Here is a 12,785-nt window from a genome sequence, read left to right on the forward strand (position 1 = left end):
GGCTGAAACAAATGAATCATCTGTTTCTGATGAAGAATAATAAAATTGACTTCATGAAAACAGTGTCTGTCTGTCTGTCTTAGATGAAGAAAATACATGAATGAAGCAGCAGCTGTCAAAATTCCTATCAGTTCCTATTTAATGAAAAAAGACAAATAAAAAAAGGTCCTGTCCATGGCACTGAATTAGGTTTAAAAAAATTACACGCTGTCAGTGGAGGCTCTTCAAAATGCTCATTACATGTAGTTCCTAATGACAGAGAACAGCTTCAGAGTTTTCCACAGCCCTGGATTTCTTTCAATCAGAACCCATGCTTAGTGTCTGGAGTGATTTCATGTATTAGATATGCCAAATCTTTCTGTCATGATGACAGATAGGACATCATTTAAAAAAGATTAATTGCATGATGGAATGACAGATGCTGGGCATAATCTTTTGTAACTACATGATAATAGTTCCTGTCCTTGGTGCTGAATTAGGAAGTGATGCTGCAGGATGACACAATCACTGGAAAGTGTCCTGCAAATATAATCTCACAATAAAACCACAATATAATATAGCAGCAATTATTCTAAGGGAAAGGCTAATAAAAGTTTTGAAAGAAAGCAAGCCAATCTCTTACAATTTTCTGATGGAATATCAACAGATATTCAAAAGGAACATATTGGCTCACAAGCTTCTAGTTTGCTAAAATGAGAGGGGATATACTTTTAATATTAAATACATAGAAAAACAAATAGTTTTATATAGCAACAATGTTGCAGAGATCAACATGGTCTATCTGTCCTTTGTTACTGACCTCGTCAGCCATCTTGTTGACCTCTGCCCTCCCTGCCTGGTTACCCTCGGCGGCCTGTACCAGCTGCATCAGCACGTCTCTCTCTGCACTGTGCTTCTTCTCCAGCTCTGTAAGTACAGCCACCTGCAGACCTACTGCTCCTGTGTTTTACACAAAGTGTAAACATTTGCATATAAAAAACTGGGACGAAAATCAAGGATACAGTCAAAACTGCCCAACACCAGTAAGGGGACGAAAAAATCTAGTCCATGTGGATAGGTGGTAGCTGAGGACAGGACTCTAAATGCTTGTGTCCATTAGAAAAATTATCTCCCAAGCCAGCAAAAAGTGGTTGCATTGACCAAGTGGTCCTTATGTATGGGTGATCATAGAGGTTCAACTGTATATTATGATACAACAAGACAATATCTAGCAACCAAACACTAAGAATACAAGTTTTTGGCCAACACAGTAGCGAATTTTAAGTTCTAAACCTAGCCATTTCAACAAGTCTGAATAACTCTACATACAAACTGAGTCTTTAAAGACTTTCTTGGGTAATCTAATTCTAAGACTTTCCTCTCACCTTCTTCTGCAATCTTGGTCTTCTCCTCTTCCTCCTCTAGTCTTTGGTCCTCCTCTTCCTGACGTAGACGTTCCTCCAGAGCCTCCCGATTGGTCAGATCTGCTTGTTCCTGTTTCTTCTTCTTGCGGGCAGCCAGCCTCTCCTGGGCAAGCTGCTTCTGACGTTCTCTGTCTTTCTCCACACTACAGCGAAACAAGATGATCAGATTCCCTTGTGTATATCAAAGACAGTGTAAATGTCCTGTAAACCATAAATTAATTTACGAATTGTATTACATGGGGAAAGGCGGTTCAGGAGCGTTTTAAATTTCTGGCTGAAACAATTCTGTTACTGAACATTGTTGTTGTAACCCTAATGGCATATACAGTGTAAGGTAAGGAAGTTTTCTTGCTGTTTCTGTAGCAGAGTATATCTTTACAGGGAGGGGTTGCTAGCCCTTCGAAATTCCCTTAAACATGCTTTCCTTGAAATACGTTGCTGCCCACACAAACATGTCCTGACCTGGGACTTGAATACGGGTCTTACAGTTACAAACTAACTGGAACCAGCTCCTTGAGCCACAGGGCTGTCCCTAACTCTATATTCAATTCACATTGAAAATGCATATTTTTGTCATCGTGAATTTACGGTGGAAAGGTCACAGCAAATACCACAAAAACCAAATCACATACATTCCAAGACGGATGGCAATGAGGAATATGGCAAAATGTTTATTGCAATCTTAGAGAAAAAGGTACCATTCAAAGAAGTCAGGGATGTTTCAACATAATAAATGTTATTCTACTAGTAGAATATACTTACTTTGCTTCCTTTGCTGCTTCGTTCCTCCTTGCAATGCTGAACACGATGGCGGCACTGTCGAATTTGTCCTCCTGGTTCAGACGTTTCTGTTCTCGGCGCAGACGGGCGAGCTCCAACTGCCGCTTCCTCTCAGAGTCAAACCTCTCGTCTTGCCCACGCAGACTGGCCAGGAGAGCCTCTTTCTCCGCATCAAAGTTGTTCTGAAGTTCTGCCAGGATGTTCTATATAAAATGATACACATGCTGGTTAGGTGTCTTACTTTACTGTATGTAAGTCCTCAAAATCCCTTGTTCAGCCTATTTGTCATCGAAACACGTCCAACAAGATCTCTATATGTCTGAAAAAAATTAAGCACTAGACACAGATAGGCCTAGCAAATTTCTGTGTCTGTAAAACCAAACTAGTGAGATAAAATCATGTCTTTTTACTTTTAATTACAAGTTCAACTTTCCTTGTTTATTTGCAACGTTATTCAGTAACAATGAAAAGCAACCAAAAACATGTTTTTAGGCCTTCCTTCAAACTGAGATTATGTGTATGATCATGATAATAAGCAAAATAAGATTAAGCAAGAGAAAGATTTAAGCAAGAGAAATCATTTTATACATAATAGCATAATGCAAAACCGGCAGACTGGTTACCTTACTGACTACCAAAATATTGTCTTTCTCCCCTTTATGAATATCAATTCATAGTTAGGATAAACCTGTTCTTCAACTAGATCTGTTTTACATATCAATTCATAGCTAGGATATGCTCTCCAACAGATCTATCCAGTGTTACTGACAAAAGACATCCGATGGTGTCTGAAATGTCTGACCGTTTCCAAAATCATATCCAGTTGTTGGAGTACTGTAAATACAGAAACATTCGCAGTGGTTTAATGTTCGAGTTTTTTGCGGTGGCCGCTTTACTGCAAACTTAAAACCACCGTGAACATTTTTCCATGGCAGTAAGAGACTACAGCGCATGGTGGTACCGCAACTTAAAACCAGCACGAAGAGTCCTTTTTCCCGCTATCGCGAAATTAAATCCCCGTGAACTTAAATGCATTTACAGTAACTGATTTTTGGCATATCTATTCTTATTACCTGGATGTCTAACCTTCATCAACCTTTCACAATTTCATCAATTTCATCACAATTTCATCACAATTTGAACTGTACAATAACCATACCTTGGGAAGATTCCTCTTCTCCTCCTCCTCTTGAATCTCATCCAGTGTGGCATCATCAGTGGCGAGTCCCTGGGCCTCTCTCTCAGCCTTCAGCTGCCGTCGCCGTGCCAACCGCTCCTCCAGCTGTTTCTTCTGGTCCGCCCTGGCCTCTCCTAGCAGCCTGGCCAGCTCTGAAAATTAGCACACAATGTTTTCTTTTTTAATTGATTCGTTCAATGCAAGGCCATTTGACCACTTCCAGGCAATGAACTTACATGTGGGTGGTGGATGGTGAAAACTATTTTGCATTAAGATAGCAATGGACACTCAGTGGATTGAACGTTGTATACAACAGTGAGAATTACATAGTTTGACAGTCTGAGGAAAGAAGCTGTTGCTGTAGAAGGACTTTGACACTGGTAATTTAATGGTGTTGATTGAACTAGAGGAAAACGTAAATGAAGTAGTACCCTACATGTATATTGGGTAGGTTTGATGACTTCATTACAAGAGTAGTGTGCATAGACCAGTGGTAAGCTGCCCTGTCTATGGACCAGGAGTTTAAATCCTGGCTGTGTCAAGACATGCATGCTACTGGAAAGGGTCACAGTCCTTAGGAGAGGACATTAATCCTTGGTTCATTATTTATTGTGATTGACTGCGTGAAAGAGCTAGGGGAAATTTCCTGGCAAAATGAACCTGTAAGACTTAGTACTATACATAGAGTCTCTGTCCTCTGTCACAACCAGTGGAAGAATAGTTCTCCAGTGAGCTAAACTAGTTTAACATCAAATCACTTTCACAAAAAACTTTCATGACATCAAGTAGAACCTGTTAAGGTTTAAAAAATCACACTTGTCTCACCCTCTTGGTTCTTGATCCCCTCCCCTAACAGAGCGGCGGCCTCGTCAAACTTGCCCTGCTGTCTGAGCCGGCGTTCCTGTAGCTTCATCTTCACCAGGCGGGCCTGTCTCTCCTTCTCTGACAGGGCCGCCCACTCAGCCTCACCCATGGTGTCAATCAGAGCCTAAAGGACAGATATGCCATGTTAAGTAACAGTCCTTCTTGCACTAGATGGCTTACAGGGTAGCAACTATTTCCATTTCTGTAGCCGTTAGGCCACACAACTTCGGCTTTGCGTAATCACTACAACAGGGGCTAGTTCAAATGTCATGCTCCTTTCCAAATGCTGTGTGTACCAGACAAAGCAGTATGTACCATTTTCTTAAAATCCTTATTGGTATGACTCAACTGGGGATTTAACTCACAGCCTACCGAATGCAAGCAAACACTTTACTTTCAAAGCCATTGTACAGTTTGGAACATTATTATGTTTTTTTGTTTTGTTTTTTGTCTACATTAGTCACAAGTCAATCTCCTTCTTGCCCTAATGCTGTTGGTAATCTACATCCAAAACTTGGAATTCCAACATTTGGGTTGATATTGTCAACTTGAATCTTTACTTATGATCAAAGTTGTTAACCATTATACTAACTTACAAAATTGTAGAAACTTTGATACAAAGAAGAATAAAGGCAACAACATTTTTTTTTCTATATCCATACCAAGTCTTATGCACTGTATGTCTTCATTTACACATTGATGAATGAATGAATGACCTTGATGCCAATACTAGCTGAATCGTGATGTTGAACAAGCCAGTATGACACAATATATGGCATGTACATGTGTAATACCTTAACTTCTTATAAGAGCCTCAGATAAGAAACACAGTCTGAAGATTCCCTCTCTCACCTGCATGATGAGCTTGTCCCTCAAGGCATCATACTTGTCCTCCAGTGCCTTCACCAGTTCTCCTTCAGAACCACCCTCCTCCGGAGACTTGGGTCGTCCGCCCGTCAGCAGTACGGCCGCCACGTTATCGTACCACCTGTCTGCACGTGCTCTGTACTGCACCGTCTTTAGCTGCTTTAGTGTGGCCACGGTCTGATGGTGATAGTGGGAGACTGTTAGTTAAGGAGCTTACTGTAGATCGTAAAACTTTTGCAGTGGTTTTATTTTAATGGTTTTATAGGTGAACTCACTGTGACTCCATGGCACTGCAAATACATGACTTGTATATGTCTAAGTTCCTTGTTTGACAGATGTTCTGTAACAGAATTCTTTCTATTCAAAATGCCTTGAAACCCTCTGTCAGACTGTTTTCCTGCTACTGTAAAAAATCCAAAACCACTGGAAAATGAATTCATAGCACTAGTCTTGTATTTTGATTGTATTGTAAGCTTTCTGAGCTCTTTGTTGTATTGCACTGTCTTCCACATCCATTGTTTACACACAAAAACAGTAACATAAAATTGAAAGAAATCGATTTCTCAGGTGACTGAAATACAACTAATTGAAGAGGGTGCTGCAATAGAACTAAAGATCTTTAATACACACACACACACACACACACACACACACACACACAAGTTTTAACTATTTAGCAATAGTCTATTTATAAAGATTTAAAGGTTTGTCTCTTTATTGGGTTACCTTTGAAGCCAGGTCCTGTAAGAGATAGTGGCTCTCCTTGTCCTGGTGCTGCTGTAGATCAGCCAACAGTGAGACGTGAATGTCGTCATCGCTCAGCGTCTTTCCCTCCTCAGCAGACTGCAGGGCTACCAGACAGCACTCCACTCGCAGGGCTGTGGACTCCTGAAGAAAAAACCCACCAAGTTTAAGTTGATATTACCACTCTCAAAAAAATTAGTGGAACAAATCTCAATCTCAAGATGATGGCAATACCAGCATAATACAAATGTAGTTGACATGTATATGGCCTCCCTTGGTCAATATTGATGGTAAAATCCTAATTGATATTAGCCCTACAGCGTCGACTGTGGCTATAAACAGTCCTGTACGAGAATGACAGTCTCTGCCACATAGCTGTATATGGCACATCTGTAGGCTGACTCAGGTCTTCCTTTTACCAACATAAGGAGCATACTTACTGATAGCATGAATGATAAGTTTGACAAGTTGCAAATTGTCTGCCACATAATAGTCTTATCAATTGCATTCTTCTCATAGACCAGTACAGTTACGTTCACCAATTGAATATAGTAGACACTGCACCATACTCTCAGCTCATACACATACCACTTCAGGATGGAACAAAAAAAGTGGCTAGGGTTAGCTTAGTAAAGAGCTAATTTAAAAACTCTTTCCCAAACAATAAGTTCATGCATTGAATTTGTCCAGTATGGTTGTCTTTTTCAGCATTGAACTGAACAATCACCTAGGTAAAATGGGCTTACAGTCCCAGACACCATTACTTCCAAGGTCAGACATTGAATGGATAAGAATTATAGCTAACCTCAAATATCTCCTCCTGTTCGTCCTGAGTTTCCGAGAGTTCAGCGGAGCTCTGTTCCCTCCAGTCTCTCCTGATCTCACCCAGCTCAAACAGCCTGTCCTGTCTGTCCTGTTCTGTCACTGCCTGGGCCTTCTGGCGACCTGAGCTGCCTGACGATCCCTCTGTCTGCAGCAGCTGTATGTACAGAATGAAAATTTATTATTTAATTTCTTATCTGACATTTCGTTATTGATTTTATACTTAGAGTCTAGCCAAAGAAATACCTTTTTTCTTTCTTTGTTTCAAACCTCTTTAATTTGAAATTCATTATTCAGCTTGAAGGTGTAATGCCACTTACACCTTTATCTGTGGGGTGACCTTTATCCGTTGTCTTTTAAGACAGCACATTTAGGAGTATTAAGTCTGCTGACAGTGGTTTCAAATTTGCAATATTTTCAAAATGTTCCAATTTTAAACCATCGTCAACTTTATATCCCTAAATGCATTTTTTGTACAAATAACGAATATAGGTTACACTCGGATAAGGTGAACCAGCGTTACATGGTGAAAGTTGTCTTCACTGCCAAGGTCAGCATATGATGTTCAAGTACCACAAAACAACAAAAGCTTTCACAGCTAATCTACATGTACTATTTATTGTCTAGGACTGACATGAATTTTCAAAAATTCTAATTCAATTACATTTGTACCAATGTGTTAGGATGCACAATTTTTCTCCATGTAACAGTTACACTTTGCTTGTGATAGTTTTGAACTAATACATTCCAAACACACTACTGCAAGGAACAATGGAAGGGAAAGGAAAGAAGCAGAAAAAGAAATGGAAGAACATTAAGCAGTGAACTGGCCTGTCCCTTGCCAGCACCCAAGTGCTGGCACACAACAGGGAGAGATGGAGGGAGGCAGCGTGCCTAGCTGCAAAGCGCCCCCACATCCACCCCCGGTCAAGGGACTCACATGCTCACACAGTTTCAAAAAGCCACCAGACCTACTACAAACTCTCTTCTCACCTCCACCAGTTTCTCCCTCTCCTCAGCATGTTTCTTCTCCATCTCCCTGACAACCGCCTCCTGCCAGGCCAGAGCATCCTCCTCATCCTCCGGTACTGGTACTGCCTCCTCCGTGTGCTCCCCCCTCCCCTGTCCCTCCTTCCTCCTCCTCCTCCTCTCCTCCAGTCTCTCTCTGGCCAGCTGCTCCTGACGGGCTCTCTCCTTCTCTTTTCTAGGAGAAAAAAGAAAGGACCACAAATGGGATAAGTTTAGGTTTGGTTTGGATCGGATCTCCATTAAAGACTGATACATCACTACTCCTCCTGGAGTCCAGGTGAGGGATGTAAACACCACTGTATGGCTGATACGCGACGGAGGTTTGCCGGGCCTCCATCCGGGTGATTGTAGTGAGTCACAAACTGTAAACAGAAGGATTTTGAACCATCGCACACCAGGACATGCCCCTACACCCTAAACACATAAGATACATGTACATGTAGGAACGGATTATAAAATGTTCCTGCTTATGAATACTTTCACATCTCACTATCTCCAAAGAAAAACGCTTGGACTGAATTGGAGTATGTAAAAGAAACAATGTGGTACAGCAGGTATGTATGATTTACTCCTCCAATACAAATTTCTTATGTTTGACAAGTTTGACAAGTTTATTCAACATGTACAGACTAGCAAGATGTCCAATTGGATACATCTTGAATTGCGCTGGACATCACAACCTGTAGGTCCACTTTATTTACACTAAAAACAATTGTGCCATTAAAATATTCGTAAGCCTAATCTCATTTAGATATCAGGTCCGTCGTGCGGTTATCTGTTAAATATAATCATTAAAAGAAGAATCAGTTACAGGTAAGCTCAAGAAAACATATCAAATCACAAATCCAATATGGAGCGGTGACTAGCGGTGTTAGGAACCCATTATGAGTTTAAGAGTTCTACCATGAATGGGATAGGTGAGTTCTTACAACAGGCTGTTCGACACAAAGGCATATTCAGTTTGTATGAGTTGCGGGTGAGTCGTGCAGAAATGTCCTGCTGAAGGGGAGGCAACCAGTCACGGAACTCGGAGTTTAACAGAGATGTGGCGAATGAGCGACAAATGCTGACCCGACGATCTGACAAGGTGGTGAGGTTCAAGGTCTCCATTGCGGGACTTATAGCTGTGGTAACAAAGCCCAAGAATTATCTTGCAAGCCCTCTTCTGGATGCGTTCCAGGCTAGCGGTTTGTTTCACAGTGAGGGAGGAGTGCCTTATGAAATCAACTTGATGTCACATTAATTTATTTTCTTATTTGCGACAGCAAGCATTTAATACAGCTTTGTATCAAAGATAATGGAAGAAAAAGAATTTCATTGTAATGTCTTACGCAGCTTCGCTTGACTGTGCCAGTCCCATCACGATTGCTGCCGCCTCAAAGTTGTCCTCCTGCCGTGCTCGCCGCTGTTCCAGCCTCAGTCTGGTCAGCTCTGCCTGCCGCTTCCTCTCGCTGTCAACCTGCGCGTCTGCGGTCTTTAAACTGGCCAATAGGGCTTCCTTTTCCTGTAGACAACATCGTAAAATAGTCGCACATTCAAGTATTTATATCAGAGACAAGACTTTGACGTAATTTGAACAGACGTTTCAAAAGTAGCAAGGTGTTTGTTGCAAGAAACAAATGCTAGACAGTGCTCCCTTTTCAAATTGTTTTGGGGGGTGCTTTCAGTGTCTCTTTGGCCCTATATGTTGCCTTTTGTATGGTAGAAGCCATCTAATTGTATGACAGGTTATTGCAGGATTCTGCCAACTGCATTCATTCCATTAATAGTGAAATCAGATTTTTGCACATTTTTGCATCAATTTGCTAAATTGATCTATTCTTCAACAAGGAACAATAAAATATTCTTTTCCCAAAGAAGACTTAGAACTCTCAGAAAAGGTGCGTTCTATACAGGATGTCATGTGGAACAACACATGCAGCAATTAGCAAAGTATTGGACTGTAAATATTGCCTTTAAGGAAGTACTGTAAATGCATTTAAGTTCGCCGGGATTTAATTTTGCGGTAGCGGGAAAAGGACTTTTCGCGGTGGATTAAAGTTCGCGGTAACACCATAGACTGCATTCTAATACCATAGTAGAAAAATTTTAATTAAACATTAATCCACCGCGAAAATTTCTGCATTTACAGTATGTTATTTTGCTCTCTACTGTCACTCTGTACATGTATTGTCTTTACTTTATATGTTTTTAGATATAATGTGTAAATATGATTGTGCAGACCACAGGAAAGATGGATTTACATATTAAACTCAAACTCAAAGAAGACCACTTCCGTACCTCCTCATATCTCTTCTCCAGATCAGCCAGGATGTTTGCAGACAGCTGTTTCCTCTTCTCCTCCTCCTCCTCCTGCCTGATCTCCTCCTGCTCCAGCTGCTCTGCCTCCTCCTCAGACATCCCCTCCTCCAGCCTCCTCCTCCTCCTGGCAAGCCGCTCCTTCAGCTTCCTCTCCTGCTCAGCCTTCGTGTCTCCCATCAGACTCTCAAGGTTCTGTTGGTCTTTAAAGGTATCAAGTGTTACAATAATTATAGAATTTTGGCATAAAAGTACAAACATTACCCAAACAGGATTACAGCCCACCAACTTTCCCTCAACCGAGACGGGGGCCGATACCAACTTCCAAGCACCTTTTGACCCATGGCTGACATCACACTTTTGGCCTGGATGTGTGCCATAGGCTTTGGGTGACATTACAACTTGAAAGGCATCAGAGGACTGATCGAAAGCTTGGTGGTATGTGCTTTATTTTTCTTAACAGTTTTGAAATTTTAAAGAAATTGTTTCATAATGTTGATAACTGTCACAGATAAACTTCGAGTAACTACAAATATTCTGAAGTTTGAAATTTTCGTTCGGGTGGACATGTGGACCTGTATGTATTTGGGTCATCTTCGCATTCACAGGTTGTGAGTATTGCTACATGTAAGCAGTGTGATAACTTAAAGGTATTATTAGTACTATTACTAAATTCAATTTGTAATACAGAAAAATGACTAAAAACAATGATCTAATAGTTTGTTTTGATCCTGCAGTTACTGCATTACATACCTTTAAGGAGTTGAGCCAATATGGCGTCCGCCTCCTCCTGCCGACCCTCCTGCCGCAGTTTCCGCTGCTCCAGTTTCATCTTGATGAGCCTGGCCTGCCGCTCCTGCTCTGACAGCAGGGCCCACTCGGCCTCTCCCATCTGTGGATGAAACGTAAGATGTTGTCTGTATTTTCTTAGAATATGGCTTCAATGCAGTGTAAGCTCAAAACCACTAGATCTAGTACGGTTGACGAATATGCAACAATGTTCCCAGTTTACTAGCCTTAAAATTTAGAAACCTTAAGATTTTACAACATCCAGCAAGTCAAAAAAAACATTTGTTGTAAATTTTATATCCTGTGAATCACCCCTTGGCGTGACACACCACAGGTTTATTTGTACTCAAAAGTACAATGCTACATATCCAGACAGATTTACTTGAACCAGTCACACAAGGAAGGACCACTACTCTTTTCCATTACTGCAGTGTGCTCTTTTATATACTCGAGGGGTGGCTGTCCTCAAACACCTAAACCCTCCATCTAACGTCCTCTCCTAGGGACATTCCTAACCACAGTGAGGTTCTCACATTTCGCCTTAGTGAAGTGAGGAAAGTCGTGTAAAGTGACTTTGCCAAGGGCAAAAGATCATTGGCATACCAACAGATTTGAATCCAGGACTTCTGGTCTGTTGGTAAACACCATGCTACTATGCCACAAAACCCCATGTAAATGTTTAGATTTTACAACCAGCATTACAAGTGACAGCTGATGTGATACAGTTACAGTACCTGTTTGGCGAGCGCTTCAGCAATGAGCTTGTCCCTCAGAGCGTCGTACTTCCCTTCCAGCGCGTCAATCAACTCGTCCTGCCCCGCCTCCTTGGTGACCTCGGGCGCCAGAACGACGACGCTGACATTCTCGGAGCGTCCTTGTTTCAGCAGCTCCAGACACTGCTTCTGTACCCCTGCCAGGGTGGGCTCTCCCTGTATACAACAGAGAATATAGTACATCCATTATCAGAACTAACTTGAACGATCATCATGGTCAATTCGTTCAAGTTCTAAATTCCTGATTCCCACTTCTTGGAAATCATGCAGCGTTTGGGCAGCAGAGTGTCCGGTCCAGTCTCATGGACACTTTGGGATGATCTTATTCGTTTTTTAATGGGAACATTCTCGATGGACGTAAACCACAATTTGTAGTTTAGCTGATCTGTCAAGTTGTAAAAGATTAGCCAGCTGATAGGGAGTCCAGTAGGTATCTGGCGACAGAAAAACTTTGCGCCGTAAGCACGTAGGCATGCATGGCAATTCATGTTTGTGTGTTTGTAGATCCTTGCATAGACTAAATTATCAAGCTCTTGAGGATTCAAACAGTTATGTGTGACGGGTATTCAATAAAAGGTGCACAAGTCATAGCCTTATCTTATAGCTATCAAGATATATCTACCAACTTAAGCCATTTCTTTTCCTCCTCACATCTACATGCATGTCACAGAAAATGTCTTTTCTGTTGATTTCTTACCATGACTGCCGACTGTTCGATGACGTTCTTCTGATCCTTGTCCTGTTCATGGTACAGGTCCTTCAGAACCGACACCACCACATCATCATCGGACACAGACACTCCCTTCTCCTTCTCCAGGGAAGACTTGCGGCTGTGTAACTTCACGATGGCGGCTTCCTGTAGGACCTTCTTGTATTCACCTGTTCCACCCTTACCTGGGATAACAAGGCATGCATCAAGACATGACTTTCTCAAACGTGCTACAAAATGTATCTTACTAAAATGTGACAAGGACTAAGTCTTGCAAATGAACTTCGGAAAATTAAGACCAATTCATATTGTTAAAACTTAAAGCAAAATACAAAATATGCATCAAACAGTGCATTCAGTTTGTCTATGTTCTATATATTGTGATAGATTAACACATATTAGTGTTAATTCTTAAATCACATACAAATCTATCTTGTTGGTTTATACACTAAGTAAAGAAGGATGACTGAGTGAGTGAGTGAGTGAGTGAGTGAGTGAGTGAGTGAGTGAGTGAGTGAGTGAGTGAGTGA

General features: G+C 41.4%; 1 protein-coding gene across 1 annotated transcript in view; it reads right to left on the minus strand.

The window, feature by feature from the left end:
* Positions 1-12,785, minus strand: part of LOC118415658 (trichohyalin-like) — a gene marked incomplete in the record, with an annotated part of 43,488 nt that overhangs the window by 15,176 nt on the left and 15,527 nt on the right. Inside the window, 14 exon segments of the mRNA XM_035820385.1 lie at positions 800-939; positions 1,365-1,546; positions 2,166-2,386; positions 3,343-3,512; positions 4,186-4,348; positions 5,077-5,268; positions 5,818-5,979; positions 6,641-6,814; positions 7,651-7,861; positions 9,018-9,190; positions 9,967-10,187; positions 10,738-10,876; positions 11,508-11,702; positions 12,244-12,440. Of these exon segments, the coding sequence (XP_035676278.1) occupies positions 800-939; positions 1,365-1,546; positions 2,166-2,386; positions 3,343-3,512; positions 4,186-4,348; positions 5,077-5,268; positions 5,818-5,979; positions 6,641-6,814; positions 7,651-7,861; positions 9,018-9,190; positions 9,967-10,187; positions 10,738-10,876; positions 11,508-11,702; positions 12,244-12,440 (2,540 nt within the window).

This window comes from Branchiostoma floridae, chromosome 5 (genome assembly GCF_000003815.2).
Source record: "Branchiostoma floridae strain S238N-H82 chromosome 5, Bfl_VNyyK, whole genome shotgun sequence".
NCBI lineage: Eukaryota > Metazoa > Chordata > Leptocardii > Amphioxiformes > Branchiostomatidae > Branchiostoma > Branchiostoma floridae.